Raw genomic sequence first — 26,972 nt, forward strand, 5'->3', positions numbered from 1 at the left:
GTGAGGACAGGACCTAAATTAGGAGAGGACCAGCAGAGGAGTTGAAACACGGCAGGAAACACGGCACCTCACCTCCCCGAGAGAAATAAATCCTCTATGTATGGATCTAATTTCCTTGTTTCATTGTTTTTAGAGGACGTTTCTTTATTTTTTGTCATTAAAATATGAGCTCAACTTCCCTGCAGGCTTTGGTAGCAGGAGGCAGAGAAAGGCAGGCTTTAGATCAGGACAGCTTTGCTTCAAAAATCTGCAGTTGGAGACGAATAAATATCCTCGTGAGGAGCAGACGGACGGAGAAGAGGAGGATTTGAAGAGGGAGATCATTCATACATGTAGAGGATGTGTGAGTGTGTAGTAGTGCTGCTGTCAGTCAGACTGGACCTCCAGGTCAGACGCTCAGCCTTTCATCCTCACTCTGCTGCCAATTACTTTTCACCACGACTCTGCAGGCCGACACACACCTGTGAGCCGCCGCCTTCGCCCGTTTCCTCCGTCGTCTCTTTCATCTCCTCGCCGTCTTTGTCTACAGTGACAGCAGTTTCCAGTGAAGAAAACTTCTCTCTTTATTAAGAGCCTGGCTCTGACTTGTAAAGGATAACTCTGTAAGCCCGCTTTCCACAAAACTCATTCTGTTCCTTCTGAAACTCCCGGGCTTCTTCTCTGATAACCTGGAGCTCTCACACCGTCAAACATTTCATCTACAGTATATTTCCCATATTTTCGAAGCAGGTGGATTTAAAACAAACTTTTGATTTCATTAGTTTCTTCATGTTTAAGACTAAAACTTGCTTATGTCGCGTCTTATCCTCTTTTATCTGAGCTATTTTCATGCAGGAACACTTTGTTCTTCAGCTGGAAATGAGTCCTAACGACTGTTAAAAACAGCCTTTACACAGCGTGCTCAGTGTTACAGTGGGTGAAACAGAAGGTGAAAACAGATCAGCTGCTTTGATTTGTCCGACGAACTCAAAACTCAAGCAAATTCAGTTTTAGCAGAACGAAAGAGGAAGAAAACAAGCTGCTGTTTTTGCTTAAAACTTTATTTCGAACAAATCATTCGACACCAAGTGTTCACAAACACCAGGAGTTAACAAATGTTGCAGGAGTTTGTCCTCGGCCTGGGTCTCTGCTGACGTCTTGGACGTTATTCTACATCCTGCTGCAGTTTGTGGTGTTTTTCAGGTGGTTTCAGTGGAGTACACACTAAAAGGCCTGAACCTCCAACTCAAGATCAGTCCTCAGGTCTGATTATCTGATGGTTGTAAAGATGATCTTATCAGATTCTCCTGTAGTGTGAGGTGTGTTCAGACTGATGTCACCCTCCCTGATCTGCTCTGAAGACGATCAGTGTTCAATATTTCTGATCAGAAATCCTGTTGTCCTGAGGAGAACCGAGCACGCTCTCTGTGGATTGTCACGTTGAACGGAACGACAGCCAATCAGGAAGCAGCGAACTGAAGACGGAAGAGAGGCGTCGTTTGTTTTTTGAAGTGGTCAGATGTGGAGTTGTGAGAGTCCAGACTCTGGTTGTTGGTGGTGAATCTGTTAGTGTGTGGTGTGAACATCGCACACTATAAGAACACACCTGTGACATCTGACGTCACCTGTCGTCATGTGTGTGGTCGCTCTCATTTTCTGCATCGAGTAAGATTTTAAAAATCTTTAGGCTTCAGTTGTGTTGCTTTGAGGCGCAGACACGTGGACACGTGGACCCAGGACCTCCGAGGGTGTCCTCTGGATCCTTTGGGTCCTTCATGGATCTGGCTTGTTCCGGATCATCCTGCAGATGCTGGATCAGATTAGGATCTTTGTCGTGTACAGCAGTGTTTAGGTGGTGGTCCGTGTCAAAGTCACATCCAGGTGAATGAAGGAGCCGAGGTTTCCCAGCAGAACTTAGTTAAAACCAGAGTGAGGCTGCAGGACTGGATAATGAATCAGTAAACTAAAAGCTTCTCCTGTCTGCAGTGATCAACACAACACAACGTCACGACTCATTCTGCATTTCTCTACACACACTTCACGTCTATTTTCAGCCGCAGCAGATGTTGTAAAAGAGCCGAGCTGTGTCGGTGTTGTTCTCCTGCCAGTGTAATATCACGTATAATTATGAGCGGTGGGTTCCCTGACTGCAGTCACACCCAGAGGACCGAGCCAGTGTTTGGGTGACGGTTAAAGAGCAAGAAATGAGACGTCTGCTTCTTTCAAATCCCCAAACGGAGAGAATATGAATTGCAAAGCTGCAGAATGACTCTCTCTCTGTCTCTGTGTTTGCAGCATGTTTTCAATTTCTAATTTGCACTCTTTCCAACGTCTCTTGAGCATATGTTTACTGTGTCGCAGCCAGGATTCACACTCCTACACACTTCCTCTCTCGCTCTTTTTCTCTCTCTCTCTCTCTCACACACACACACACAGAGACACACTCTCCCGTCCTCCCAGCAGTGGTGGTTAACAGGTGTACAGGTCGTCTCCCTGCAGCCAAATGTCTTCAGCAGCGCTTTCTAAACGGGGGAGAGCTCGACTCCAATCCACTTTATTTTTATCACATGCTTCCTAAAAAGGTGGAATAAAATACATAAACTCTCTGTTTGTCGACATGAATGTAAAACTCATTCTGGAGCATATTGAGTTGAGCAGCTGTCGGAGCTTCACCTCCTGAATTCTTTAACATTTCCAGGATGAAAACGTCGATATTACAAACACCTTTTCATTTCCAATTAGATCCTGCAGGTGTTTATACTCCAACAAACAGCAGCAGGAAATGTATGTTTCTTGTTCTGAAGCCGAGAGCTGATATCACAACTCAAGCTGGATGATAAATGGAGAAATCTGTCTGTCCCTCAGACAGTTAATGTTTATTATGTTTATATTTCAGTCCTCGCTGCAGCTCCATCACAACCTGCACAACAACAGCACAAGTTCACTTTCTACATTCTGCAGAATGCACATATTCCTGCCTCCTCCCCGGAGCTGCCGTGTGCTGAATCTGACAGATCAGGGGTGGGGAGAGAAAAACCGAGCTTTGAGATGCTGCTGCGTGGTCACTGCAGAGGATGATTGATTCGGATCGACCCTCGCCGTCCCTCAGGACAGCCACTTGAACCGATCGATGCTCCGCTCGGCCTCCTCGTATTCACACAGACGCTCCTGCTGCTGCAGGATGAAACTTCACAGGCCCCGACTCGATGACAAAGAGTTTCCTGACGGCCCTGAGCAGACTGAGCCTCTGTAAGATGATCATGAACGATGAAGAAGAAAACAGGCATTAAAATGAGAAGGAATAAATCAGGCAGGTTTATGGAAGCTGTGGCTGCAGGACCGCTTCCTCTCTCTCACTCTTTCCAGATGCTTCTTACCTGCAGATCTCGCCTCATCATCATCATTTGTAGGTATTTTCTTCAGCGTCAGCAGTGATCTCGTGATGGTGGTCAGTACATCCATGGCTGCAGTGAAACCAGGATTTTTCATGGTGCACATTCATCAAAATGTAAAGAAACAGAGGCTAAAACCTCTTGACATGATGCACAGTGTTTTAAGAAACAGTTTGTTTTAATCATCGCTGTGGGAGACGCTGTGGTCTGTGACCTTGGAAACAGCAGCTGAGTTCAGTCGCTGTTCTCACACCTTAAATTCACATGAAGAATGAACAGAATTTAAAAGTGTAATATGGATTTTCTGCAGCTCTCACTCAAAGTTTGCTTATATTTGGCTCGTCAGATTCTCTGATTTTAATATTTCATATCAGACTGAGACCAACAACAGGTCTCCATCATCTTTATTTACTGGCAGCAACAGTCAGAATCACTTCCTCTGCCTACAAAATAAAAGCTTTTCGAGCTATATTCTGTTGCTGCTTGACAAACGTTTGAAAAAGCCAACCTGCGATGTGTGTTATGAAGAACATACCTGTGGCCGTGGGCTGCGCTCTCATTGGTCAAGCTGTGTGTGAGGGGCGGGGCTTAGCGACAGGTGCTGCTCCTGTGGATCGTCAGTCTGAACGTCTTCACTCGTTTAATGAACCTGATACAGGCTGAAAAAAGTTTCTGCTGAGAAGTGTGGAGTAAGCAGTGTGTGTGTGTGTGTGTGTGTGTGTGTGTGTGTGTGTGGTCCTGTCATGACAGTGTGTGTCTGCAGACTGTAGAGATGAAGAACAAACATGATGTCGGAGCCTCAAGGCCTCAGAGTGTACGTGTGTGTGTGTGTGTGTGTGTTTGCACGTTGACAGCCCTGTGTGTCTATGAACAAGTGTGTATGTGTGTAGTAGTGTGTGTGTAGGTTTGTAGAAAATTGTCTTTGTCTGGACATTTGCTGTGGTGTGTGTGTGTGTGTGTGTGTGTGTGTGTGTGACTGACACAGTGAAGGGAAACAAATTGGATGTATGAGTGGAGCTGCCGGTGGCAGAGAGCTGCAGCCTCGGCACTTTTCTCCTCCGACCATAAAATCTCCCTTCTTCTTCATCGTGTCAGACTCTGCTCCTCTTCCTCCTCCTCCCCCTCCACCCTCCTCCTCCTTCCTTCTCTTGTATCACCTCCTTGTCTCCTTCTCCTCATCTTCTTGTTTCCTGCTGTTCTTTCCTTCCCTCTTTCCCCTTTTCTCTCCTCTCCTTGTTTCCTCTCCTCTCCTTGTTTCTTCTCTCCTCTTCTCTCTTCTCCTCTCTCCTTGTCTCCTCTCCTCTCTCTCCTTGTCTCCTCTCCTCTCCTCTCTTTTTATTACACTTTTACAGGCTTCCTGTGCAGGTTTGATCTAATGCTCCTTGTCAAAAAGCTGCCTGCCTCTCCGAGCAGAACGTCCACAGCTACGACTTTATTATGAAGAGGAGGAGGAGGAGGAGGAGAAACAGGGGAGGAAGTTAAACAGAGTTTGCTGTTGGTTTGTTTGGAGGAGAAAACAGGAGAAAATGAGCTGCTCTGAAAGAGGAGGAGGAGGACAGAGAGCGAGGCAGGAGGAAGAGGACCCAGAGTTTATGGCTTTTTTAAGAGAGACTGTGGAGGCAGGAGGAAGAGGAGGAGGTGCAGGGAGTGAAGATGGATGTGGGGTCGTTCCAGGACACGCTGCTTTAAATAAACGCCACAGTATCAGCCAATCAGTTTGACTACAGCTCCCATAAATCCTGCTGCAGCTCGGCCGCCCCGCAGGCCAACTTATCATATCAGACACTCGTGCATATATACTGCAGCTGTCCTGCTTTACGACTGCATGCACCACATATACACAGTGTGTCAGGCCGTCCTTTAAATATCAGCTGAAATAACCAACAGCAGGAGAACTGCCTGCACAAAAAACCCCTGACACGTCCATGTGTGCAGAAGCAAATGAAGTGCAGATTGTGAAATGATTGATGGGCGTTTTCCAAATCCTCCGTCAGTGTTCAGACGGATTTCTTTCTTTTAAAACACCCTCGCTCTGTGAAGGAGACGTGGGTTTAAACGCTCGTCCTCCCACGTGTCTGGAGGTTGTGATGAAAATGTAAACTCTGTTCAGACCCAGAGAAATCTGTAATTTTAATCAAGGTAACGATCCGTTTTATTTGGGCGTCACAGTCTCATTTTCAACATTAACTTTTCATCTTGGTTATTTAGCTTCATATTTTAACCAGATGACTTTACTCTGGATCAGAGTTTGTTTTGGAGAGGAGGAGACCTCTGAGGAGAATTCAGCAGCATAAAGTTCCTTATGTGCTTTATGTGCACTACTTTTGACCATTTCTCATGACCTTCTTCAGCAAATGGAATTAGCTGAGCTGTAATCATGTGATAAGAAGTGGTCACATATGGGGCTGGAAACTCTTTATTTTTTCTTTTAAAGATCATATTAAGAAACAATTAAGGAATTAATTAAATATTTTTTACTCCTGAATTTCTTTCTGTTTGTTTTTGGTTTCAGATCAGTTGGATGTTTGTAAACAAAGTAAAATCCACTTTATTCATGTTTGTTTTTTGAAGCTGAAACAGAATATATATATAGACAGAATAACAGACATATGAAAGAACAGGTGCAGGTAACCCAGGCTGTTTTTACAGTGTAAAACCTTTTTAATGTTTCATGCATTCATTCATTCATTAAAATAACTGCAGAGAGACAGTGCGGGCGGCGGAAGTTGTGTAACTGTCCGCGTTGGCGAGCGGGCAGCGTCGTGTACAGGAAGAGCGGCGTGAGCCACAGGAAGTGGTCACCGTGCCAGAGAGGGACTCCCTCTGATAGGGAGGGGGCGAGCGACACCGACACTCCTGCAGAGGGAGAGAGAGAGAGAGAGGAGGGAGAGAGGGAGGGAGAGGGAGGGAGAGAGACACCACCTGCTCCTCTGATGTGTGAGGTTCTCGTACTCAGAGTCGTGATCACCGTGGCATGTGTTCTCTATGGGAACCACGACAGGCTGAAAATAGCTTCCTCTTACTGGGCCTGTTTGAGTTGTGACACCATGATGGATTTCCTGTCCAGTTTCTCTCCTTTCTTTCTTTCTGAGCGTTAATATATATCCTTAACTTCAGACACATGATCACTCGCTGTGTCTCTCCTGCTCTGGAGGGCGTGAATGACCTGATGTTGGACCGACGCCGTCTACATCTACAGACCTTATTTCAGCAATAATAACTCAACAACTTCTGTTGTAGTAAAATTCTTTTTGTTTGATCAGAACACCTGCATTTTTCTTTACCAGACTCCATTGACAAAAATGGGAATTTTACCACGTGGAACTCAGGAGTTCGCAGTTTGTTAGTTTCTGTTACTGTGTGGTACTTTTACTTCCAGTAAAGTATCTGATTACTTCTTCCACCACTGAAAGTCTCACAGTAACACAGACACACTAACAGATGGAGGCAGTGGTATTCCAGCATCTCCTGGTTAAATCCCTGTTTTTGTCTATGGAGTCTGGTACTGATATATAGAGATGTTTCTAGTTGAACAAAAAGGATCACAGTGCCACAGTTCAGGTCAACATCAGTAGAACTCAGTGCTGACAGTCTGACTGTGGGGAATGAATTCATGATGCACAACCCAACTCAGATAAAATGGCGGGCATCCTCGTCGAGGATCGTAGCCGTAGACCCTCGATGCGAAGGTCGGATCATCTCAAAGATCCTCGCAGACTTCTGCTCTGCTCTGCTCCACGGTCAAATCCTGAGTGCAAGTGGTCACAAAAACACATGTAGCACAGGGTTCAGATGTTGATTGTGCAACGGAGGTTTTTGCTGGCACTTCCTGCGCTCCCTTTGTTCACAACAGGAACAGTCTGAGCTGTTTGATCACACTTTAAAAACTCTGTCTTTAATGCCTCTTTCTCTGAAGCCAATTATCTATAGCTCTGTCTCCACAGCCATTTCTACACACACACCATATATATATATATATAAATATATATATATATATATATATATATATACACACCACAGTATCTCTCTATAGGCCGATCCCTGTCTCCCTCTCTCTCTCTGCAGTATGTAATTTATCACCTCTCTCTATCAGTGTGTCAGTTTTTAGAGACTGAATGAATCCCTCTGCACTAAAGCTGCTGCTGGAAACTGCCTCAGTGTGTGTGTGTGTGTGTGTGTGTGTGAACAGGCCTTATATCTTTGTACGTCTGTTTCGTCACGTGCACCTGCCTGTACGTGATATGCGACACTGTAACCTTGGCGACCGCTGCGTTCGTCTGCGGCGTCGTATTTCCCGCAGTCTTCAGTTTTTTGTGTCACATCCAGGTTCCGAGGCTCGGAGCTTTGTTTCTCCCTCGCACACGTTTCTAAGTGTTTCTTTTTTTTGACGGGCGGTGGGTGTTTTTTGGACGGCGGGCTGCAGCTCGTCCTTGGCGGCGTCTCTGTTGCCACCTTTATTCAGCTGGCAGCGTCAGGAGTCACATCGCAGCTTCAGCTGTTGGCTGCTGCCACGCTGGTTAGTCAGAACAACTTCTTGGCAGCAAAACAAGGGATTTTCTCAGCAACTTTCACACATGATGAATCATGTTTCGCTTCCTCCAGAGCCTCTTACATCAGTGCACAGTTTACTTGTTTCTGCTACAGTCATGTCTCTCATACCTGGCTCTGATTAATCCTCTGTTAAAATAACACAAGGCCAAACTTTGGTCGGAATGATACCTGAATGATTCCTCGTGACAGAGCTGAATGATTGTAACGTAACATAAAAAACAAGCCATTCCCGACTTCCTCAAGTCCTCAATCCAAGATGGCTGCTCCTCATCAACAGCAGTGAACTCTCTGCTAATGTTCCTGTTATAGCAGCTCAGTCTCATTAGTTCACATGAAGTCAGTCAGACACAGAGAACTGTTCAGGTTTATCTGTGGACATGTTGCTACGCTGTTTGTAGAGCGATGTTAGCAACTGTTGCTAACAGCTAATCTGAGATATGTCTGAATCAGTTCACCTTCATGGTTTAATGTTCCAGGTTTAAATGTGAACGTCTTTTTAACAACGATCTGAAGAGTTTGCAGGTTATTTTGTCTGTAAACTCAGAATGAGCAACTATACAGTTTTCCAGTGAGCGTCCATGTTTGTCCGACATCTCAACTGGAACGCCATCAACTCGCATTTCCAGTTTCTGACCTCTGATGTAAATGGAACACACCATGATGCTGTGGTTTTAGGTGATTAGTGCTTTCTAACGTTGAAGTTTCTGTCTGTTGAGGAATCATCAGCTCTGCAGATTTTTTTATTTGACTAAAACTAAAATTCATGTGTTCAGTTTCTAATCACATAAAACAGACGAAAGCAGCAAATCTCCAAATTTGTTACAGATCAATTTTATGTTGTATCAACAAACTGCAGATCAATAGTTTCAACTCTAATTCCAACTCAGCACTGGTCCTGGAGAGTTTCTCCACATTTTAAACGATGCAGTGATGAACGTACATACTCACATAAAGTACCTTCATCTTATATTTTGATCTTACTCTGTAGTAAAAAGGAATCGTATCCATGTTGTCAGACTGTTCATGTTCTGAACAAACTACTGACCAGTTACCACTCTTGTGTTTTTGTGTTGAGTCATGAATCAGCGCAGCTGCAGGTTAAAAAGTGAAGCTGGGAAAAGTCTAAATCCTCTGGAGGAATAAACCCAGCAGCGTCGTGCTTCCTCTGGGCCTTTGCTGTGTCACCACACGGAAAAAAAAGGAAGATATGAGTGGAGACGTGTGAAGAGTTTCTCAGATAAACAGCCAAACGGCAGCGACTCCCCCACAGGACTCATTAAAGTTTGATCTGATCTAATATTTTCGTTTGCTCAAGTTCACGATTCTGTGTTTAAAAAATCCATGTGATCATTTCCTCTTCAGAAACCTCTCTGATTTCCTCCAGCTCCTCTCACCGCTCTCAGATCTGAGGGGTGACCTCTGACCTTTCCTCCACTTACGGTTTTCTTCACCTGTTGTGACGGACTTAAGAATTTAAAATAATATATCTGCAGCCTGTTTATTAAAGCTGTGAGAGACGTGACGACAACATAAACCAACAAGTAAAAATAAAGTTTCTGTTCAGATGAAAGAACTGGACAAACTGAAATATGAAACTGATGCTGGTGCTTGATGAAAGTCAAGTCTTTGTTTTCTGCTGTTCATTGCAAACAGTTCATGTGTGTCTGAGTGCGTAGGCGTCCATATGCGCGTGTGTGGTGCCATGGGAACAGACATATGGTGATGATCACATGCCAGGAAGGTCAGTCCCACAGAGAAGGAGAAAATGAAGCCGAGGTGGAGGCCTGGGGCAGATATTTCATGTTTCAGACACTTTTTATTTAAGATTTAATGCATTTAATTTAAAAATGAGAAAAGATAAAATCAACTTTATTGTCCTATTTGTCTAAAAGTGATGGATGCAGCTGCTCACAGATAAAACATACACTGTGCATGATGCATGAACGTAAAAAACAAACACACTTCTGACTAAAACGCACTTGTGCCTTGAGTACAGTAAAATGTCTCGACTCAGCAGAGATCACTGTGGATGTCTCCACATCTATAATCGTGCTGTGGATGTCAGGACAAAAGAAAGCTTCTGTTGCACCTTCTAGTTCGTCTCCCTGATGGTAGAAGTTCGTACTCGTGTTGTGAAATATGTCTGAATTTTGTTTTCCTGACTCCCACTGATTCATAAGGATAGCTTTTCTTTTTTCCTTATTGTGATCTGGTTTGATGCTTCGAAGCATTCAGGATCGACACAGACTTCTTCCATCATTAGTGTGGTGGTCTTTGTTTCAGAGGATCTTTGTGACCTTTGCTGTAGTGCCTGCCTTGGGACCAATTGCTAACTTTGACGAATAACGGCCAAGCTGCCGTGACCTTTACTGATCACACTGATGCTTTTCATCGGGACAGTTAGTTGATTTCACAGCTTTTATTCCCCAAACAAATCTTCATGTTGTCGTCCGTCCTGGTGTAATAATCATCGCAGCCTGTAGGGGGCGTCTCTATCGCTGTGTGTTTTCCTTTTAAAGTCAAAATGACCTTGAAACGTTCTTTAACCTGAGAACCAGTTTGTGTGTGTGAGACGTCAGCACTGCCCCGTCCAGCCCAGTTTAATATGACACCAGCAGCAGAGCAGAGGTAAAAGCTTCGTGGATTTAGGAACAATAATCCATTTTGCTGCAATGCCACTGCAATGCAACACCCTTTGTCTTGTTCAGGGATGCTCCCTGTTTGTGTGTGTGTGTGTGTGGGGATAAATATTTGAGGGGGGACAGATAAAAAGGTGATTGTCTCGTCTCCCGTCAAAGCATAAATGATGGAGGGAGGGAAAAGGACAATAAAGAAACAGAGCAGCTGACTGTGTTCGCTTTGCTGTTTTTGCTGTTTGTCCATCAGTGGAATCAGAACTGATCCAGATAAATTATCTGTGTGTGTTCTGGGGGTGTTGGCAGCTCCAGCTCTCACCTCACCTGACCTCCACTAAGAAGCTGGTCTGGTGTTTTTATGACCAGCTCTGATTCACGTCCTGCTCCCTCCTCCCTCCCTCCACCTCGTCTCCCCTGTCGAGTCGAACGGTAAATTTGATGAGTGACCAGCGAGCAACAAAACCAGTCTGTGCCGGAACCTGTCCAGACTCAGTCAGGGAGCAGCTGGTGAACAGAGTGCAGCGTTTAGCAGCTGAAGAGCCAGAGATTTCCCTCAGGAGGAGGAGACCAAACACAGAGTTAAAACAGAGGGAACACTGGACAAAAACACTGTATCTGCAGGGTGTGGATGGAAGCAGCTGAACTACAGATACATATATATATACAGATATGAAAACAGCCCTTTAATAACTTGTCTAATGTTCAGCAGGTTTGCAAGATATTTCACAATATTCAGATCAAACTCCTGGATGTTATTTTCCTGTGTTTTAGTGTGTAACTGATCGATAGGGGCAGAAATCAGTGCAGTAATGATCAGAACAGTGAGCCTGGAAACGTATTAAACAAAAGGTGCAGTGGTCATGTTAAAGTACGTCCACTAAAGAGCTGATTGTTCCTCTGCTTCTTTCTAATCCTAATGTCTCTCTGTTGTCGTTCCAGCTCCATGGACCAATCATCATGAGGCTCAGTGCCACGCCCCTCTCCCTGCTCCTCCCCCTCCTACAGTCCCCGCCCCTCCCCCTGCTCTGTCGCCGCTGTCCGTCAACGCTCTTGGCGTCATGCAGGCGCCTCAGCACGGACGGCCCCGCCCCTCGGCCCGCGGCCGGTCAGGACTCTGTGGAGGTGTCGGGCCGGTCCTTCCCCCGAGATGATTACACCAACGTGACGCCCAGGATCTCGGCCAAAGTCGGCCGCAACCTCCACAACCAAAGCCATCATCCTCTGTGGCTGATCAAAGAGCGCATCAAAGCTCACTTCTACAGGTAGGCAGCGAGCGAAGCTGTTCCTCTCAAACTGTTGTCTGGGCGTAGAGATCAGATCAATGAAACAGATGTGACAGGAGAGGTCAAGAGGTCACAGGTTTACACAGCAGACCCGATGACACACGATTCAGGAAAACACAAACAAAAAAGAAGAGTTCAGACGATAATCAAGTAAAAATGTTTCAAGGTAAAGACCTCAGGATTTGTTGGAGTTAACCATCCTTCCAGAGGGGATGTAGCTGATCCATTTTGTCATTGGGATCATGTTTGTCTGTTTTGATGTAAAGTTGGTGTCTTCGATATTGTTTGCGACATTCCCCACGATAAGAATTATTCATCCTTCGACGATAACGGTTATCATCACTAAACGAGGAGCTACATCGATAATGACGAGGAACAAACAACTTCAGTTTGCAAAGTTTGCAGTTTACAGTGTTTAGAAATGATGGTAACACACACGAGATGCAGAATCTGTGTTTACATTTCAACTTGTTGCAAATGTAACTGGTGTAGTTTAGTCGCCTGTTTGATGACAGGTGCGTTTTATTGTACGCATCTTTCACTTAAAGCCAAACAGATGGTGTCGACTGGTGTTTTGTTTTATCGTCATTTATATCGTTGTCGCAACAAACACCAGAAAATATCCTGATTCAGTTTGATCCAGGTGAAACCTCTCTGCTGCTTTGTTTCCACACGTCGTCTTTATTTTCTGAGCACAAACTGCTGACGGACTCTCTGCAGCCTGACGGTGTCTTCAGGGACGCTCGGGTGTAAAAGTTTGCTGCACTGCACACAGCAGAGAAATATCTTTATGCTGCTGGTTACACCACACTCACCATAAAAACACACACACGCAGCAGTGAGAGCATTAATGCTGCATTAATAAGTCATTAGGCAGTCAGTGAGTGTGTTGTCTGACAGTGCTTTATGACTCTGCCATTTCACAGGTCGTGAACTTTACTCTTTAGAAAAGCTTGTGTGCTCTGATAGCAGCAGGACAGCAGACTCTCAGGACACCTGAGGCCTGCTGGGTAATTTTCCAACAAGGTTTCTTTGGTATATCCACACATCTCAGTCCAAGATCAAAATAAGAGCATATTAAATTCAAGAAATCCACAGTGAAGAGCAGGCTGGAGGCACAGAGGTGATGCTAATGATTAACTTCAGTGTTCAGATCGTTCCTCTGGTTTTTAAATCGGTGTATTACAGGACAGCCTGGTCCTGCAGCCTGTCTGTGAAACTTTAAACTACACAGTCAACTTCAAATCTGCTCAAAGATCCACAGCCCGCTCAGCCTCACTAACAGGATCTGCTCTGAGTCCTCCCATGTCCGAGGCCTCTGTACGGGTATTTACATCAAAATACAAAAACACAAACCAACAGGTGATCTCAGTGCAGCTGTCTGACCTCTGTATGGAAGAATAACTGACCAGCAAAGGTTAAAACCAGCTGTACTTTGTCTGTTTCCACTGAGCTAAAATGCTGTTCACGACAAAACACAGACCCTGCAGCTGAACGCAAAAGTGCGAAAATACTCGTCCGCAAATATCCAGGAGATGAAGCTCCACCACGGCCGGTTGCAGACATATTTTTTAGGATGTTGTTGGGACAGTTTGAGGTCCTGCTGGAGAGGCGAGTGCTGCATTTGAGGAGACAGAGGACCAGCTGTGATTATGATGCCTTTAAATGCAGTGAGAAAACTCATAACACACATAATATTCACATTCTGTGTCAAAGTGCTGATAACAACAGCTACAGTTCAGAAAAATGAATAATGTGCAAGATAATCAGAAAAAGCCCTCAGACCTTTAGGATGTGGACCAGTGCAGCGTCTTTCACTGATCAGCCTGAGGGGTCTCGAGTCACTCATTGACCTCCACCGCCTGAAATTCAAATCTAATTTGTTGTTCCATCTTTCCCTCCATCATTAGCACTAATGTCTCTCTTCCACCCTCCACAGCGCCTACATCGGTCGCTGGGGAAACCCGCTCTTCTCTGTCCACGACAACCTGAGTCCTGTGGTGACTGTGGAGCAGAACTTTGACAGGTCAGCAGCTTCAGCGACTGATTGATTGATTGATTGATTGATTGACAGAGTTGTGTTCAGAGGAGCTGAGGAGTGAATCAGGACTTTCTGATTGTTCCTGTCGTCTCTGTAAAATGAGTTGAAGCTGATTGGTTTGTATGTTTTGGATCGACAGCTTGCTGATCCCGCCTGATCACCCCAGCAGGAAACGAGGAGACAACTACTACCTGAACAGGTGCGTGACTCCGCCCACCAACCAACAAAACAAGCAGGTAGAAATCCAGAATTCAACAACACCAGTAACAGGTGTCCTCTGATATTAATGTCTCTGTGTGTGTTTGTGTTGATGAACAGAAAAATGATGCTTCGCGCTCACACCTCCGCCCACCAGAGGGAGCTAGTGAGTTCCGGTCTGGATGCGTTCCTATTGGCCGGAGACGTGTACAGGCGAGACGAGATCGACGCCAGCCATTACCCCGTCTTCCACCAGATGGAGGGAGTCCGACTCTTCTCCAACCACGAGGTACGCAGCCATTTAAAATGAACAACGAAGCATTTACAGAAACATCACTGTTTATCTCTACCAGACTCCATTAACAAAAACAGGGATTTTAACCAGGAGCTGCTGGAATACCACTGCCTCCATCTGTCAGTGTGTCTGTGTTACTGTGTGGTACTTTTACTTCAGTAAAGTATCTGATTACTTCTTCCACCACTGAAAGTCACAGTAACACAGACACACTAACAGATGGAGGCAGTGGTATTCCAGCAGCTCCTGGTTAAATCCCTGTTTTTGTTAATGGAGTCTGGTGCTCTGTGTCCTCTGTCTCCCAGCTGTTCTCTAAGGTGCAGAACGGGGAGGAGCTGTCTCTGTTTGAGCGTGGCGGCCGGAGGACGCCTCAGAAACAGGAAACACACACTCTGGAGGCCGTGAAGCTGGTGGAGTTCGACCTGAAACAAACTCTGACGCGACTCGTCACTCACCTGTTCGGAGAAGGTGAGAGCCCGAGCCGCCATCACAGGAAGACAGAAAATAGATTTCACTTTACTCAAATGTTCTCTCCTCCTCCTCCTCCACCCACTTCCTTGTTTTCCTCCTCCTCTCCTTCTTTCTCTTCATTTCCTTCCTCTTCATCCTCTTTCCCTCTCCTCCTCTTGTGTCTCTCACTCCTCTTTCTTCACTTCTCCATCCTCCTCCTCTTATCTCTCCTCCTCTTCCTCCTCCTCCTCCTCCTCCTCTCAGACGTGGAGGTCAGGTGGGTCGACTGTTACTTCCCCTTCACTCATCCCTCCTTCGAGATGGAGGTGCGTTTCCAGGGCGACTGGATGGAGGTGCTGGGCTGTGGAGTGATGGAGCAGGAGCTGCTGAACTCAGGTCAGACAACACACACACACACACACACACACTCGCCTTAGTTTCACCATGACGAGCCGGTGCTGCGATATGATTGGCCGCTCTGTGCTCAGGGGGCGGGACTTAATGAAAGGTTTTTGGATGATCACACTGTCTCTGTGTGTCTGTAGACGTCAGGAAACTCTGTGTGTGTCGACGTTGTGCTCTGCAGCACACACACACACACACACACACACACACTCACACACACACTCACACACACACACAGAGGCTTGTGTATAAACAGGCAGGTCAGGGATTGATTTGTCGATTTGTCCGACAGGGTGTTTAGTGTCGTTCAGCTGCTCAGGGCGTCTGGCCTGTCACACACGATTTTAACAGCTGATTTCCACCTTCACACACACACACACACCACACACACACACACACACACCTACCTTCTCACACACACACACACACAGTTTCATAACAAAGAACAAGCCCACATCCACGAACACACACATGTAGAAACATCTGAAATATTCGTCCTCTCTCTCTCCTCCTCTCCCTGTCTCCGTCAGTGTCTCTCGCCCCTCTCTCTCTCCCTCTCTCCTGTCAGTCTGCTAAGTGGCTAGCTTGCAGCTTTGCCCTTGAACAAAGCTGTAGCGCCGCGCTCCACTTCACCGCTGCTTGTTCCAATCAATAATACATGTTTTAACGCAAAGAGTGGCCGGATCACACCACCACCACCGCTCGCACTGAGTGTGTGTGAGTGTGTGTTATAGAGTTAGAGAGCGAAGCGTCTGCTTGTGTTGACACGTTTCAGAGGTCTGTGGCAGTTTGTGACCATTAATGTACATAAATAAACATGTAAATATCCTGTTTATGTGACTCTTTGCTTCACTGAAATGACATGTGTGACATTTGTTTTGCTGAAGCATCTGAAACAAAACTGTGAACGAATCAAATCAAAACTCAAATGAGAAAAGATCTTATAAATAAACCTTATATAACTGTAGGATAACATGATATAATACTGAAGGTTAATCCCTTTAAAATGCACAGCCCGTTAGTGTCGTATAGATTAGATAATAAAAGTGTCACATCAGCTGAATCTGAAGTAAAGTCAGAGAGAAAATCTGCTGAATCTGTTTGAGTCCTGCTTCAGTTTGGTGTTAGGAGTAAATGACACGTTTTTCAGACTCACAGTGAAGTGTGTGTTCTGTGCAGTCTGACGACCTGCTGGGTGGTTTTTATCCCTGATGTATCACACTATGATAATAAAGTAAGTCAGTGGCTCTGAGGAGGTTTAAAACAGCCTTAAAATCAGCATTAGCTTAGTGTTTCCTGCAGGTGTAGTTTCCAGCCCTGCCAGCAGGGGGAGCCGCAGGTCAGAGCAGGTCAGAGCAGGTGTGAGGAGGGAATCAGTTCTAATGCAGCAGGAATCTGCATCTCTGTCTGCTCACCTGTCCCTCTCTCACTGTGTGCACAGGTAGCTCTGACTCTGCAGGTGTGTGTGTGTGTGTGTGTGTGTGTGTGTGTGTGTGCACACTGTCTGAATTCATTTCCTGCAGCACGACGCGACTGAAATAGACTGTTTCAGGACACACACAGAGAGATGGAAACGCCTTTGGCCATTTTACACCTTGGCTGTGCCTCAGCTGTGTGTGTGTGTGTGTGTGTGTGTGTGTGTGACTCTGTACTTCCTCCTGACAGTAGCAGCAGTAGGAGGTTAAATTGATGCTGAGGTCCAAACAGAGGCAGAGGAAGTAGAAACTCTATCAACGTCTCACACACACACACACACACACACACACACACACACACACACACACAGGTGTCAGTGGTTACCAGCTGACGCAGCCTGTTGTTGTGAGTCTTTAGCTTCATTCAGTACCGTCTCAGTAACACGTGTCGTGTCCTGATGAACGATTGTGCGACTGTGTTACTCGCACCAGCAACAACACAACTTTTAACGAGCGGCTCGGTGTGTTGTTGACGAGCTGTAGTAAACACCTCCACACACTCTGCCTCCTCCTCACCTGCCAGTCTGAAAGCTGGAGCTGGTGGGAGCTGCTGAAACAGGAGACAGAGGATTGTTGCCCAGCTGTCACAGTCTGCAACAGAACATCACTTCTAGCATTTAAAGAGAAAAACCTCAGTAAGTGTGACTGTCAGGGACGAAGTCCTGCGTCCAGTCTTAAAGAATAACTCTGGTTCTTCTCAGTGTCTGACACAGGATTCCTCTTTTTATTAAAGAGGAAGATCCTTTCTCTTTAACCTGAATATATCTCACTACCAGGAGTCAGAATGGAGGAGACACTGAGGCAAAAGTTACAGAGGCTCAAACTATTTCTAGTCTTTGTGGCGTCAAAAAGTGTTGACCTTCCAGCGTGGACGTTCAGAGCTCTGACTCTACACCATGGATGTGTTTTTCTGCATGAACTGGTTTCCTCTCTGCAGTAAAGACGTCAGGAGACGCTGTGAACTCCTTTGTTTCCTCTGTGGCAGCAGCTTCACAAACTCCTGCAGCTGAAACTGGACTCATCCTGAAATATAAGACAACCCCTATCATGTTAAGCTAAATATGAGAAAGCAGATATTGTCTTATTTTAGTATAATGTGGTTTCATTTCTCTGCAGAACTTTCTCTGTGTGTTCGTCTCATAATGGAAGAATAAACCCAGAGAAACATCTTCAGTAATTTAGAGCCAGAGAAAAGACTGATTCCCCCACGACCTTCATTCTTCTTCTCTCTGTTCTCTACATCTGTCTGTTCATCCCTCTCTCTCTCTCTCTCTCTCTGTCTGTTTCTCTCTCCCCTCCCTCCCTCTCTCTCTCCTCTCTCTCTCTCTCTCTCTCTCTCTCTGTCTGTTCTCTCTCTCCTCTCCCTCTCTCTCTCTCTCTCTCTGTCTGTTCTCTCTCCTCTCCCTCCCTCCTCCTCTCTCTCTCTCTCCCTCCTCCTCTCTCTCTCTCTCTCTCTCTCTCTCTCTCTCTGTCTGTTTCTCTCTCCCTCTCCCTCTCTCTCTCTCTCTCTCTCTCTCTCTCTCTCTACCTCTGTCTCTCTCTGTTTCTCTCTCTCTCTCTCTCTCTCTCTCTCTCGTCTCTGTCTGAAACCTGAACACATGATGTCGCTCTGCACTTCATTCACAACACACTGCGCTGTGTGTGTGAGTGTGTGTGTGTGGTGTGTGTGTGTGTGTGTGTGGATCCTTACATTGAATTAAAGTCATGTTGGTGACAGTGTGTGTATGTGTGTGTGTAAGAGAGAGAAATAACATTTACAGTGTCTCTCTGCCCTTGGCACTGCTGCAGCGCTGACATTCATACTATGGACACACACACACACACACACACACACACACACACACACATGTGAGCACTCACACTTCTTTGCTCTCCTTTGATTCTTCTTCTTCCCTTTAATTCGCTCTCACTCTCTTGACTGCAGGAGTCACATTTACCAGCGACACACACCATGCACACACACACACACACACACACACACACACACACACACACACACACACACACACACACACGCCTCCTTCACTCTCACTCTCTCAACTCTCTTCACCCTCTCCACCTCCCCTACATATCCACTGCGGCAGTGTGGCTCCGTTGCCCTGGAAACCACTCATTCACCCCCCCGCTCCTCCTCCTCTTGCCCCTCCCTCCACCAACACCCCCCACCCACCCCCACCCCTCCTCCATCCCTTATACACACTCACACTTTTTTCTGGAGCACAGAGAGTGAGAGACAATGAGGAAGAGCCGGCGAAGGCGAAGAAGAAATGTGGGGCGAGTGAGAATAGAAGTTACTGTGATGGAGAGAGAGGGGAGGGGGGGAGGAGGGGGGAGGAGGGGGAGGAGGGAAGGGAGAGAGGGAACAGACAGAATAGGAGGAGAGGAGGATGGAGGGAAGATTAAACGAGTGGCAGGACCTCGTCTCCACGAGGAGGCGGCAACAGGGGACACCAGTTGGTGTGTGTGTGTGTGTGTGTGTGTGTGTGTGTGTGTGTGTGTGTGTTATTTAATGGTGTGGAAGTGTGACTGCCATATGTGTTGCCTGAGGCCCAGTGTGATGAGGGAGAGAGGTAATGAGAGATGTAAGAGGAGGGGGTGAGGAGGGGGAGGGAGCATGAATAAGGGGCAAAAAAGAAAAAAAGGGGGAGAGGGGAAAGAGGGAAGACTGAGGAGGGAGGGAGGGAGGGAGGGGTCGGGGCAGGAGAGAGGGATGGGGGGGTAAACGTGAGGGAGAGAGGGAGAGAAGAGAGGGAGGAGAGAGACTTTAAAGAAGAAGGGAAAGTAAGGAGGAGAGTGAGGGAGGAGGGAAGAAGGAGGAGGATTGAGGATGGGGGGAGAGAGGAGAGAGGAGTGATGGAGGAGGAGTGAGAGTAGTGAAGGATGAGGGAAGGTGGAGAGGTAGAGGGGGAGGAGGTGGGACGACAGGAATGATGGAGGGAATAAAGGGGTGAGGAAAGGGAGAGAGAGTGGGAGAGGATGGAGGGAGTGATGGATGGAGAGAGACGACAGAATGAGGTTTTAATGGAGATGGAGGGATGAAGGAGAGAGAGAGATAAATGTCTTCATTAGTGAGGGGGGGAGGGGTCGAGCGAGGTAGAGACAGAATGGAGAGAGAGAGAGTGTGTGTTTCTGTGTGTTTGTTTTGTGTTATTGTTGTTTATCTGTGTGTTTATGTGTGATTACCTTTCATGTGTGTGTGTACATCTTTACAACACTTTGTTACATGTGGTGTGTATTGATGTGTGAGAATGTGTGTGTCTGTCATTACATCAGTGTCATGCAGTGTGTGTGTGTGTCTGTCTGTGTGTGTGTGTGTGTGTGTGTCTGCATGACTTTTTGTCTTCTTTGTGTGTCTGTCTCTGTTTTGTTGTATTTTTGATTTTGTGTCTGTCTGTCTGTGTGTGTGTGTGTGTTGTCTGTGTGTGTGTGTGTGTGTGTGTGTGTGTGTGTGTGTGTGTGTGTGTGTCCCAGGGGTTTTCCCTCCAGTGGCAGCATATGGGACTTGGCGCTAATGACCACACCTCCACGCCAAAACCTGATTTACACACACACACAGACACACACCCCATGGGACGGGACGGTGTGCGCACGTGCCTACATGTGTGTGTGTGTGTGTGTGTGTGTGTGTGTGTGTGATGAGGGTGGACACTGAAATCTGATTAAAGTCGTGTTGGCGACAATTAACAGCCTTTCAAACCGGGCGCCCCGGGCCCTGTGGGACTCTGTGTGTGTGTGTGTGTGTGTGTGTGTGTGTGTGTGTGTGTGGTTCAGGTGGCAGCTCTCGGTCTTAATCCCCCCCCCCCACCTCTGAATAAATCATGTGACCCTTCCCCTCCCTCCCTCATTAAACCTGGTCTGTCAGCACCGCGGGGCTTTCTCTCCGTTCTTTTCTCCTTCCTGATGAGTCTGCACTTTAATCCCTCGCTTTCTCTCCTCCTTTTATTCTGTCTCTCTCTCCCTCCGTTTGTCTGAGGGATGGAGGGATGAAGCGGGGGGAGCGAAGGAGGAGAAGTGGAAAGGAAGCGACAGATAATCGGAAGCGTGGCGACCCCTCTCCTCCACTGTGTTTTCAGGCTTGTAAAGACCCGCCTCCTGCTCCTGACCTCTGACCTCTGACCCCTCCCTCCACGCTGACTGACAGCTCCTTTCATCCCTCCATCCTTCTCTGCTTTTCTTCCTCTGTTTCCCCTTCATCCTTTCTTCTTTTCCTTCCTCCATCATCACTCCATCCTTTCATCATTTCTCCATCCCCTTTACTCATCCCTCCATTCTTCTCTTTTTTTCTCTTCCTCCCTCTGTTTCATTCATCACTCCCCCAGCCTGGTTTCTATATTTTCATCTCCCCTGTTCATCCCTCTCTTCACCCCAGTACCCCCAGTGAGGGTAATAACTGGTGGACAGCTGGTGCCCACACACACACACACACACACACACACACACACACACACATGTCTGTCTCTCTCACATACACACACACACTAATAAACCAGAACAATAAGAAACTAACTCTTAAAATAAGAAGAAATAAAACACACAACATCTCCCTGCTGCCTCCTCCTGATCTACACACACACACACACACACACACACACTGACTGGGGTAGGCAGCTGTGTGTGTGTGTGTGTTTTGTATATATGTGTGTGTGTGTGTGTGTGTGTGTCTCTGGGGTTTGCGAAGGGCAGAACAAACATTTGTTTGTGCAGCGATCCATCTCAGCCCGGCCTGCTGCATCCATAACAAACAGACCAGGGAGGGTGTGTGTGGTGGGGGAGGAGGAGGAGGGGGGAGGGAGGGATGAAGGAGACACGGAGTGTATGATGGAGAGAGAGAGAGAGAGAGAGAGAGAGAGAGAGAGACTGTGGTTTTAAAAAAAAGAAAAAGTGTGACGTAGCTGTGAGTTTTTGTGTAATTGTATTTGGACACAACATTTCGATCCACTTTAACCACACACACACTCACACACACACACTCACACACACACACACACTCACAGCTCCTCCTGGTCAGGACTCCATCAGGAGCTGGATCCTCCTCAGAGCTCGCTAACGTTAGCTCAGCTTGATAACTTCACATCCAGACGTCTGACGACTGAAATCCTTCATCTGGTTAAAAACAACAAAGATTTTAAACAGTGTACGTTAAAACTGAGGCTTACACCTGGAGTCAGTTTAGACACATGAACAACATGACGCCACTGACAAATGAAAGTGTTACAGACTTACTGAAGGTTTGAAAATGACTGGAAAAAAAGACATTTTAATGTGGGAATCACCTTTGATTAACGTGTGTAACAGGATACAGTTCATCTCATCTGTTGGTGGAAATAAGTTTATTTAAGGTGTTTTCATGCTGCTTATCGTTAGCAGGTTTTAAATGTTTAAATGATTAGTTTACTTTTTTAACCTCAGCTCTAATCAATCAACCTTTTATGATCTGATATTTGATTGATTTTGCCTTTTTATCAGGGACATATAGTGACAGGTTTTAGGCACCAAAGTAAATATGAGATATGTTTTAATTTAGATGGTTTGAGACAGAGACACTGGAGCTGTGGTGTTACTGTGTGTTGTCTGATATTTAATACATGTGTGATGTGTGTGGTGCTGGATGAAGCAGCGTGTTTCCTGAGCTCCTCAACAACAACAGCAGCAGTATTTTCTGGCTGAGCAGGCTTCATTCTCACTGTTAAATATTAAATCAGTGTAAGTGAGCTGTGCAGAGAGCCAGCCCCGCCACCGCTGCCAAAAATACTCTGTGCAGATAAAAATAGATCAGATTTCATGTTGAAGGTCTTGATTTCATTCAGAGGGAAACGCTGTTGTTTTTGGGTCCTCTCACAGTCAGGTGGGCTTTAATCAGCGAGGACAGTTCATGCAGAATCTGCTGCTGGCAAATTAAATATAGCACACGTCCACTCACAGTGAACCATGCAAGGAAAGTTTAGTCTTTGTCCTGCTGTTAAATAGATAAACAGATCTATATATAAAATACCAACACTATCATTACCAAAATGCAGTATTACTTTGTTTTGCAGGAAAGTTTTGGTACGATCAAAAAGTTCTGAGACTGTTCCTGTTGTGAACAAATGGAGCACAGCATGTTAATGTGCAATGAGTCAATATCCAGCTTTATGTTACATGATCGAGGTTTCAGCTTCTCACATGTGAGGATTTGCTGCTTCTCTTCATCATATTTGATAATAAATGAGATATTGTTGGGTTTTTAATGGTTCTCTGGACAAAACAGGTGATTTGAAGATGTCACTTTGAGCCGTGGGAAATCAGGATGTTTTCTAGGCTGAACAATGAATTTATTCATCAATAAAATATGTTCATATCTTGGTGGAAAAATGCATGGGGAGTATATTCCTCTGATTAGTACACAAACCAAACTGCTTTACTCTAAAATATAGAGGTAGTCCTTTAATTCTGTACCACATGGAAAGATAATACTACACTTACAGTAAAGTCCTGGGTCCTAAATGTTGATTAAAGCAGGAGAAATAAAGTGAAACACTCAGAGGAAGAAGTGTTTTCTTTCATTGATGTGTAACTGACACATTTCTCCTCTGCTGCTGAGGTTAAGTCTTTAAAACCTCGTGCAGAAAAAAGCCTGTATTTCAGAGTTATTGAAAAGTTGACACCAGGGGGATCCAAGACTTTTACTCACCACAGCCACGTCTCTTATCTCATGATGGATCAAAGTAAAATGTGAAGCTCCACAGTAAGTTCAGCTGTCGCACTAATTCCTCCTGAAATTTATTCAAATGTGAAATCGAAGCACAGAACTGGATGAAATGGGCTCAGCTTCCTCTCGCCTCTGCCAAAACAGCACATCCACATTTAATAAAAAGTGACGCCAACTTTATTAAAAAGATCACACATAAATAACACAAAGCTGCTTTAAAAAAGAAATGGCTCTGCCACAGTTTGTAAACCCAGAGTGGAGTTGAGTGGAGTTTTATTGCTCTCGGGCAGCGAGCTGTGCTCCTGCTGAGCCGACGTTCATCCTGCAGCTTCACAGTTCACAGCGAACAAGTCTCCGTCAGATCTAAAGACCAGAGACCCCAGATCCTTCTGATGACATCATCAACACAGCACAAATCCCCCCAACACGCCGTGCTGGCGTTGACTCCTCACGCCGACTCTCTGGATGTTTGTCGGAGCTTCAGTGTCCTAACGAGCGGCTCTGGGATTTGTCCTGTGAAGGCTGAGGCTCTGCTGCCTTCAGGGACGCTCGCTCCTGTTTATAGGTCTTTCACTGTCTGAGCTTCATCTGCACACTGTGAAAAAAACAACTGAACGCTGACTCTGGCTTGTAGAAAGATGTAAATTCACTGCATCCACACAGAAGGATGGAGTGTAATTTATCTGCATCTGCAGAACAAAGCAGCAGTTTGACCTTCAGAGCAGCATCAGGTGTTTGTGCAGAAGCAGCAGCATCTTTATTATATAATGAATAAGGAGAAACAGCACGGAGGTGATTTCATAACTGGCAGGACTCCTCTGCTGTCACATCGAAAAAACAGGCAAGAAGACGACTGTTCGCTCATAAACATGGACGTAAACAAAGCCGGCAGACTCTGCACCGCTCCTCTGTCGCTTTTCACAGTAAAACAAATGTCTCTTTGGACGATACACTTCGTTGTTGGGTACGATCATCTGCTCACACGGCTTCTTATATCACTGCTACGCAGACGACACCCAACTATACCTGTCGTTCTCCCCACAGTGTCGGTGCAGGTGTCAGGTCTCTCACACATCTCCACATGGATGAAGGAACGACACCTCCAACTAAACCTTGTTGGAGGTGTCCTGGTCCTGATGCTTCTCTCTAAACAACATAAGATAAATCAGGCCTTTACGTGTCTCTGGGTTCCACCCAGCTCCTGGGACAGACCATGAGTCGGTCACCTCCACTACTTTCCTTCACAGTGATCTCTGCTGCTAAACATGGCCGCCTGACTCAAATTCACTTTGAATTTATTCGTCACCATCTCTGCACGCGAGGCGTTTGTGGTTCTCTCGAGCAGGAGCGTCCCTCTCTGTCTTCTTCTTCACCTCCTGCTCTTTGTCTTATTGAGCAGATTTAATTCTCACTCCCAGGTCTCCTCCTGCTCTGGAGTTTTAGTGTTATTGCTCACTTGTGAGTCTCTTTGGATGAGAGCGTCGGCCAAATGACTGAATGTAAATGAAATACTCGGCTGTAGTAAATCATGCAGGTGCCTGAAATAACAACCAGAGACAGTGTCATCGTTCTGTTCAGGCCCGGCGTGACCCATCAGTCAGCGCCCGTTTTTATCTCTGTTGGCTATGATGAGGATTATACAACACACACACACACACACACTGCTCTCAGTCAGACTGTGTGTAGGCTGCTCCGTCCTCTGGTCATTATTCACTGCAGAGCAGTTGGGATGAATGAATCTCGCTGCATCTGCTGCTCTGTCCTCACTGACTGACAGCTGGTCTGAGCCCCGCCAACACTGATGTCATCACACGCCACCTTCATCATCATCATCATCACCATACGCCGTCAAGAGCGTCACCAAACGTCATCCTTACTCTACACCTTTATTATTATCACCTACGTCTTCATCGTCGCCGTACACGATGCACTGATACATGACAGTGTGTGTGTGTGTGTGTGTGTGTGTGACGTGTGTGTGTCGCCATCTGTGCGTTCACCACTTCATCAGACTCAGTACCACCTGACTCAGCAGTTAGTGTGTGTGTGTGTGTTACATGGTAAATGATGCACAGCTGGTGTCTGCCCAGCTCGCTGCCAGTGTGTGCGATCGTCATATGACAGAGGACACACACACACACACACACACACACACACACTTGGTGTGTGTAGAATATCTCTGAAACATCTGTTCTAACAGCTCATTTAGCCTCGTACTCCAGCTTCATTTTCTTCTCTTCAAACAGGAGAAAAATCCACTTTTCCTCTTTGCACCTCACTTTATTTCAGGGTTGTTTCACGTCTAAAGGACGTGAAAGATTAGTGTTGTTTCCTGTCTTTGTGAACATGATACCCCGCCTTCTTTACGACGCTCTCCTCGTCTTTGGAGCCTCAGGTGTGTCCGTTGGAGCGTCGTCTTCGGTAACACTGTCGCTCCAGTTTTCGTTCTCTGCTGCTGCCGCCCAAACGTTAGCATGTGTTGCTGCTCCTTCACTCTGTGCTGTGTGACTCAACCTAACCTGAAGTGGCTTTAACGCTTTTCCAGACATGTGATTGGCTCGGTTCTCCTCTGAGGAGGAGCTGCTCTCTAACTGAGGAGCTACGTCTGTTGTGTGGAGGTGGTTTGTCTTTAAGAGGTCAGACCTCCAGAAAGACACAGTTTCCTGCAGGTTTGCAAGAACGCAGTCAGAGCTGAGGTTAGTTTCACCACCTGAAGCAAAAGCACGAATACGACGACACTCAGAAGCTAAAGCTAAGTTAAAAGCAGAGTTTATCTGCTTTAGCTGCTGATGACATCTTTAATTACCCGGAAATATCTTTAGATTATTCAAAGGCTTTAGCATCTCTACTCGACTAACTTGCAGATGTTTTCCAGAACAGAAATGAAAAAAATCTGTGAATGATACATGAACAAAGCCTCTGTAAAAACCTTCAGAACAGACAGGTTTCTCTCAGTGTGAGGAAAAGCCACATTTCCCTCCTCTCTGACTGTGTTTAAACGCTGCTTCACTTCACCGTGTCAGGCTGAAGAATCATGTTTGTGTATCTTCTATACTGTATGTATTTACTCTAATACACTGAGTGTGTGTTCCTGGTACAGTTGTTTGCCTGCAGAGACTCACTAATGAAGACATCACACACACACACACACACACACTGTGGTTGGTGTAAAGACGTCGGCGTTGTTTAATGAGCCGTGTGTTGCCGAGTGTTTGTGGTTCCTCAGGTCGGCTCTGAGATCGTCTCTAATAGAGAAGTGTACTTCAGCAGCGTTTGATGTCAACCCCGGGATGTGGTGGGCGGGTGGAGAGAGGGAGAGAGAGGGAGAGAGAGAGGGGAGAGAGGGGAGGAGAGAGATGAAATGAAAATAATGAGATGAGGAGGATGAAGAGAGGACGACACTCGTCTGTGACTCATTCAGGGTTTTTACAGAAAATACTGAAGTTCTGAAAACTGCTTTCATCACAGAGCAACATTACTACTGCAATACTACTACATCTACTACAGTACTGCAGTACTACTACATCTACTACAGTACTGCAGTACTACATCTACTGCAGTACTACTACCTCTCATATA

General features: G+C 46.0%; 1 protein-coding gene across 2 annotated transcripts in view; it reads left to right on the forward strand.

Moving 5' to 3' along the window:
• fars2 (phenylalanyl-tRNA synthetase 2, mitochondrial) overlaps positions 1-26,972 on the forward strand; it is a 90,797-nt gene that overhangs the window by 10,940 nt on the left and 52,885 nt on the right. For both annotated transcript variants that reach the window (XM_018663358.2, XM_051069005.1), the window contains exons 3-8: positions 11,498-11,820; positions 13,781-13,867; positions 14,022-14,081; positions 14,201-14,369; positions 14,681-14,843; positions 15,090-15,221. In XM_018663358.2, coding sequence (XP_018518874.1) covers positions 11,516-11,820; positions 13,781-13,867; positions 14,022-14,081; positions 14,201-14,369; positions 14,681-14,843; positions 15,090-15,221 — 916 coding nt within the window. In that variant the 5' untranslated portion in view covers positions 11,498-11,515. The remainder of the gene's footprint in view (positions 1-11,497; positions 11,821-13,780; positions 13,868-14,021; positions 14,082-14,200; positions 14,370-14,680; positions 14,844-15,089; positions 15,222-26,972) is intronic.

This window comes from Lates calcarifer, unplaced genomic scaffold, assembly GCF_001640805.2.
Source record: "Lates calcarifer isolate ASB-BC8 unplaced genomic scaffold, TLL_Latcal_v3 _unitig_5616_quiver_586, whole genome shotgun sequence".
Taxonomy (NCBI): domain Eukaryota; kingdom Metazoa; phylum Chordata; class Actinopteri; family Centropomidae; genus Lates; species Lates calcarifer.